The sequence below is a fragment of the Sinocyclocheilus anshuiensis genome, unplaced genomic scaffold (assembly GCF_001515605.1).
Source record: "Sinocyclocheilus anshuiensis isolate Anshui unplaced genomic scaffold, SAMN03320099.WGS_v1.1 scaffold2161, whole genome shotgun sequence".
Classification (NCBI taxonomy): domain Eukaryota; kingdom Metazoa; phylum Chordata; class Actinopteri; order Cypriniformes; family Cyprinidae; genus Sinocyclocheilus; species Sinocyclocheilus anshuiensis.
This window is the reverse complement of record NW_015551119.1, coordinates 198,749-206,032: the sequence shown is the minus strand read 5'-3', so window position 1 is coordinate 206,032 and position 7,284 is coordinate 198,749. Positions and strand designations below refer to the sequence as shown.

Genomic DNA, 7,284 nt, shown 5'->3' with positions numbered 1-7,284 from the left:
ATTGTAATAATATTTCACAATATTACTGTTTTTACTGTACATTTGATCAAATAAATGCAGCCTTAGTGAGCATAGGAGACTTTTTAAGAAACATTACAAATCTTACTGATCTCAAACTTTTGAAAGGTGGTATAGTTAAAAAATCGTCTTGAGGTTACGTATGTAACCATGGTTCCCCGAAGGGAACGAGACGCTGCGTCTCCCTGCCATACTCCCTGCATCCCTGCAGGCGCTCGCTTCCGCAGAAGCTAACAGGCGCGCTGGCCGGATGTGCCTTTATGCTTCCTGGCTGCTTACGTCACCCCACTCGTGACGTCTCGCTTCGCTATTGGACTGATTTCACACAGGCTTCAGTACGGTGTCTCGCCGAGGGCATTCCCAAAGCGTTCGACGCAGCGTCTCGTTCCCTTCGGGGAACCATGGTTACATACGTAACCTCAAGACGATTTTTTAACTATACCACCTTTCAAAAGTTTGAGATCAGTAAGATTTGTAATGTTTCTTAAAAAGTCTCCTATGCTCACTAAGGCTGCATTTATTTGATCAAATGTACAGTAAAAACAGTAATATTGTGAAATATTATTACAATTTAAAATAATAGTTTTTTATTTTAATATATTTTAAAATGCAATTTATTATTGTGATGTTAAAGCTGAATTTTAAGCATCATTACTCCTGTCTTCAGTGTCACATGATCCTTCAGAAATCATTCTAAGATGCTGATTTGCTGCAAGAAACTTTTCTTGTTCTTATCAGTGTTGAAAACAAGTAATTTCTTTCAAATATGCATTCAAATATTAGTTTCTTGTGATTGAAAATAAACACAATAGCAAATATATAAATATTGACAAATCAGGATATAATTTTTTCAGCTACACATGGCTCTACTGGGAAGATCTCAGGTAATCTAGCTGTCTATGCAGTCGGCAGGGGTGTGGTTGACTTGACAAAGGAATACAGCACTACTGGAGAACAGTATGTGAAATAGCTGAGAGCCCTAGAGGTCTGGCACCATGTTTCTACAAAACAAGACAAATTAGTTTTAGCACACGCAAGCAACTTCTGTACCTCCACCCCAGTCTCATAGGCAGATCCATCAAGCAGTGTGACTTTCACAGGTACTGTCTTTGGTCTTTTGGAGGATTTCTGCGGGGATCTGGACATCCTACTAGGCGTTTTCTCCGACGAATCATCCGTGTCTCTGTGCTCATCCGACATCTTTGAATCGTGATCCTGAATAGAAGTGATCAAAGAGTATAATTTTTTAAAAATGGTCTGAAATTGTTCAAAAGCAATGAAAGGATTTTGCATGAATTTCAAATGATATAAAGTTGCATGGCATAGTCAAACATATTATAAGGCATAATAAATTATAAATCTTAGGCTTACAATATAACCTCCGTCTGCTGTATTCTTTGAGGCTGAACTTCTCTCTGACATAGCAATCACTTGCAGTCCTAAAGCAATAAAAAAAGATTAGAACAAACTCGTTAAACAGATTAAACTTTTCTCTTGCCTCCGACCATGTTAATTTTGTATTAATATAAATGCTGTATATTTGACTGCTGGCAACAAAACGGTGCTACTTTCTTTCAGGTCTCTTAAATCACTTTGATTGCAATGACGAGTTATGTATTCTTTAAAAATATTTTGCATTCCATAAAATAAATAAAATAACATGAGGTTATTAAAAAAATTTGAATTTGAAGTTTTAGGTGAACTATCCCTTTTATATGATTACAAACACATCTGTTGGTTTATCTAATGAGCCGTGCTGCGATCTGCAGAGCAAATGTTTCATAGTTAGTCACCAAATGACCAGGACAGAGTCTGTTTGTCTGTTTCTTTAAGCTACTGAAGCTACTGGAAGATGGCATTTGGTGAATTAGAGTGCAGGGTATGTGTTCATTGGCATATGGTCATGAGAAACAACTAAAACATTACGCGTCTGCATAAGTATGCATAAGCATAAGCATAAGCACCATAAGTATAATTAGCTAGTGATGATCTCATATTAATAAATTAACAAGCTGTGATACAGTTTGTGTAAACAGATTTCATATCTTAAAATTAGGCACTTAATGAAATGAGTACAATGAAAGCATTTTATTTATGAACTAAGCTATTTTTCTTTCTCCAGAATAGAAATCTTTGTGATCTCTGTTAAAATAGGACAGATGGATATAGAAGCAGAATCTAAAAAAAGTCAAACCTGACTAAATATGCAATCCTTTTTTAGCAAATAAACTTCTCTGTGTTTAATGGTGTTTAGGTGTCGCAGCTTGACAGTTTGATACCACTGTGAATATGCTAATCGCCTTCATTTCCATCTCATTTACTTGCACCACGCTGTGCTACTAAAAGCCCCAAACATCTCCCCCATAGAAATTCTCCAAATATCACTCGATATAAGCATCGCAGTTCAAACAAACAAACCTCCCCATTTGGCCATGCTCATTTTCATCGTTCTTTCTTTTAAGCACTATCCACAAATGTACCCGTGATTCAGTCAGAAGACAAACAGCCAGTCCATTAAATGGCTAATCTATACATTTAACTCTGGTCGCTGACTTATCTCTTTTACCAATTAACCGGTTTTAACTGCAGCTCTGCATTTTGCCGTAATGGAGGACTTAATGCTTTAATTGTTTTAGCTGAACTGTTACGGTCTTGAGAGTTTGAGCTTTCTTGATGCTTTTATTCATAGAATGGAGGACAAGAAATGATGGGGAGAAGATCAGGATCGGGAAACATCACATGTCAGATCTAAACAAACTGCCCATGTGAGCAAAACACACGCGAGTTTATTGATAGGCAGTTTTATAGATGCTGACAGGAGATACTGCATCAAAAATACGATTCTGTATAAAGAAATGTGAAGATGAAAAATAAATAATAAGATGGTAAAGACCCTGAAAGACTATCTCTGTTAGCTTTAAAGCCGTCTATATGCTAACAAACTCCTAAACGTTGATAAAATTCACTTTTTACATTTAAAATGTGCAGTCTTTCACATCTGGTAAATGGACTAAAAATATTGATGACTCATCCTGCACTACACAGAATTTTGTCCAATCAAATGCTCTCTAGAACAAGCAGGCCCCTCCCTCTAAAACTATTTGCTGCCAGCTACTAAAGTAACAAATCATGAGTCATAGTTATGATGTAGGCTAAATAAACCCTATTGGCTATTTTAAAATTACTGGGACACGCCTTTTGATATGCCCCACCCAGTGTGATATGCCCCACCCATATTCAACAGGAAACATGGGTTAACACAAAATGCAAAACTGCACTCGTCAAGCCACTTCAAATGGGCCATTAAAACTTATGTTATGATGAAAATGACCACAAAATGACCACAAAGTAGCAGTTACATATGGGAGCTTGTTTTGTTAAAAATGATAATTGCAATGTTTTGTCTCACAATTCAGATTTCTTTTCTTGCAATTCTGAGAATTAAATTTAAGTCACCATTACCTTTTTATTTTTTATTCTGTGAAATATAAGAGAGAGAGAGAGGTCAGAATTCTACAGTTTATATCTCACAATTCAGTTTTTTTTTCTCAGAATGAGAAACAAAGTTCAAATTGTGAGATATAAACTCAGAATTACAAGGGAAAAAGTCAGAAATATGACATATAAACTTTAAACTATGAGATAAATGTCATAATTACCTTTACATTTATTTTTTTCTTCTGCAGCAGAAACAAGCTTCCATAGTAACATCTCTTCTACTAAAAATGAGATGAGCCAAATTATTATATGGCAGCTACAGAAAGATATGAAGCACCAGAATAATAACAGTCAGTTGATTGTCCAGCTCCTTCTCTTTCAGTTAATGTGTGTTCAGATCAATATATTGATTAGGCCTTTTACTGGGCTAAGTTTATGGTACAGAAATTCATTTATGTGCCTCCATCAATGGATAGCCATTAATGTTACCACAAATCAATGTTCACAAAAATGCTTTAATGTCTGACTAAAATTATAATTAAATTATAAAAGTATAAAAGTATGACACATAATAAAAAATAACAATTTTGACCACTATTTTAAGAAATGTGTGTGTATGTGTGTGTGTGTGTGTGTGTATACTGCAACTCAACACATAGAGGTTGAACCTTCGACATACACTAAAGGCTCATAAGCTAATGGCTTAAAGGTAGGGTAGGCGATTTCAGAAAGGCTAGCGATAGCAAGCTAGCTTTGAAAGCATAAGATCCCACCCTCCCTGTAAATCACTCTCCAAAGCCACACCTCCTCCAAAACACATGAACGCGCACATGCAGACTAGAGGCAGACCAGCGACACGATGAGAGACGACGTTTGTGGAGGGTTGAATGCAACTCTGTCAGATTACCTCATGTCTCATTCACCCGTGAGAAAACATCAAAGTACAAAGTGCATAATATTACAATAATAACGTCTTCCATTCTTGCTGGAACGTGCTGATGACGTACTGTATCATGTCTGGACAAACAAGGTGCGCAGAGGTATGCAAATACATATTTTGACAGCCTATCGTAATGTTCGGACCGAACATTTTGATTGGGCAAACATTTTATGGTCCTACGCTTCCAGAGATTATATAAATACATATAAATACATTTAGGCCACTTAGCTTACTGATTGCTATCGGGATGTGAAGAGTCTTTCAACCAGCATAACAAAAAATGCTTTTGAACCAAATCACCTACCCTGCCTTTAACGAATCAAGCCCATCTCTGCTGAAATCTCAGTCAACCTTGCCAGAGCTCAAAAAAATGTCACTGTGTCCATAGCACAACAGCCTGAAGAAAACTACTATGAATAAATTAAACAACAAAACACACTAACACAAAATGCAACTAAATTAAACTGAGACACACATAACGGAACATTATAATATACACAATTCACTCAGAGCTAATGTAATGAAATGTGAGCCTTTTTTAAGTCTAAAGGCATTGATTTTTGTTGCAGAAATACTGAGACATACTAGAGGGACATCATCATTTCAACCTATGAATACTAATAAACTTCTTAGTTCATGGTTAAAGCATTTTCTCCGGTTAAGCATTTTCCATATCTTAGATAGATAAGCAGACGAAATGATATGACTGACATGTTATTGAAACGCTATTTTTACTTTTTTTCATGTTATCATTTGCCAAATTGGAATTTCACAGAATTGTAATAAGAATTGAACAGTCTCGGTTCTGTTTAACCATTTTACCATGTTTGAATCCATTCCTTATATTGTAACCCAAAATTGTAAAAAAAATAAATAAATAAAAAAAATGTATTTGTACTTTTGGTGCATATACTGTAAATGCTTCTTTTACCAAAATATGGCATAGATTTGTTACACTTGCCCCAGGTCTCCACTTTACTTACAATAATGTATAAAATGATTCTCTGATTCTGATTATGCAATCATTTAAAAGACAAGGATCATGTACAGGTGCATCTCAATAAATTAGAATGTCGTGGAAAAGTTCATTTATTTCAGTAATTCAACTCAAATTGTGAAACTCGTGTATTAAATAAATTCAATGCACACAGACTGAAGTAGTTTAAGTCTTTGGTTCTTTTAATTGTGATGATTTTGGCTCACATTTAACAAAAACCCACCAATTCACTATCTCAACAAATTAGAATACTTCATAAGACCAATTCTGTGTGCACTGAATTTATTTAATACACGAGTTTCACAATTTGAGTTGAATTACTGAAATAAATGAACTTTTCCACGACATTCTAATTTATTGAGATGCACCTGTATTCTCCTTCAAACATATGGGAAGCTTCTGAATAAATGCTAGACTGGTGGAGAGGAGACAGAGTTGCAGTTCAGAGAGAGAACACAAGGTGAGAACACTTGCTTAAAAATGCCAACCAAATTATTGCTACCTAATATCTGAGACTTTAATCCCTCTGTATAATTACATCTTCCTTGTAAACAGATGACAGATAATGTGGCATTAGTTGAAAAGCCGAGATTAACATTCTACATCCAGATGCTTATATTAGGATTTAATGCTGTCGAGTTTCAAACCACACACATGCCAATTTGCACTACAAGAAACATATCTGAGGAGATTAAAAAGACAAACAACTAAGTACTTCAGAAGATGACAGTGTATGGATGTATATGAGCTTTAAAAACTCCCAGAGAGAAATATTCAGGAAACTGCGGCTCTTGGAAAGAGCACAAGATGAATTGCAGAACATCTGGCCCACCGTCCCTTGTTCCTAACATTCAGAGAGCTACTGATCCTCTTCGGCTCAAATGCTACGCAAATGCAGACACATCTTGGCTGTAATAGGTCTCTTTTGAGTTCATACACCTGGAAGAGTTCTGGGAAAAATCGACTCACTGTAAAGCACCGTCTGAGATCTTTAAATACTTCAGTTCAAAGAATGTAGCACAATTGTGATATGCAGCCTTTTTGATAATGGGGTTAGCATATTATACTGATTGGACTACTATTATGCTGAGATAAAGGTGTACTTTAAGGCAAAGGTATGACACTCAGTTATTAACATTATAATAAAAGTTCAATAAAGAAATGGCAATTGTGCCTTTTTCCAAGTATATGTTCTTTAACATCTGGAAGTCAATTAACCTTAACCTTTTCCTAACTATAACCTACCCCATCATCAAAATAAATAATTAATAATGGTTAATAAGAAATCTGAGTCTTAAAGTGACAGTTCACACAAAAATGCTGTCACGATTTCACCAATACAATGCAAGTGTCACACTTCTCGGGGGGCAAGGAGCGAGGAAACACGGAGATAACTTCAATTCACAGTCTTTAATGATCACACGGGGAACGTAGGAGACACTGGAACACAAGGAATGACGTTTGAGGACCGACAAACACTAAGTGAAAGGACTGGGGCTTTTAAACATTGGGTGATTGGGAAAACACAGGTGCAAGGAATCAACTGGCTTTTAAAGGGGATGGGAGATGAGACTCTGATTGGTTTATTGCACGTTACGCCCAAGAAACATGCATTACTCATTAAGAGAATAGGGACAACCCGTTTAGACCATGCACCTGTCACACTTCTCGGGAGGCAAGGAGCGAGGAACGAGGAAACACCGAGATAACTTAAATTCACAATCTTTAATGATCACACGGGGAACGTAGGAGACACTGGAACACAAGGAATGACGTTTGAGGACCGACAAACACTAAGTGAAAGGACTGGGGCTTTTAAACATTGGGTGATTGGGAAAACACAGGTGCAAGGAATGACTAATTAAAGGGAACAAGGCACACCTGGGGAGGA

General features: G+C 36.4%; 1 protein-coding gene across 1 annotated transcript in view; it reads right to left on the bottom strand.

The window, feature by feature from the left end:
- Positions 1–7,284, bottom strand: part of LOC107663067 (band 4.1-like protein 1) — a 59,999-nt gene that overhangs the window by 31,865 nt on the left and 20,850 nt on the right. The window contains exons 2-3 of the mRNA XM_016453216.1: positions 1,390–1,457; positions 1,069–1,233 (exon numbers count right to left, since the gene is read on the bottom strand). Of these exons, the coding sequence (XP_016308702.1) occupies positions 1,069–1,233; positions 1,390–1,440 (216 nt within the window). The 5' untranslated portion in view covers positions 1,441–1,457. The remainder of the gene's footprint in view (positions 1–1,068; positions 1,234–1,389; positions 1,458–7,284) is intronic.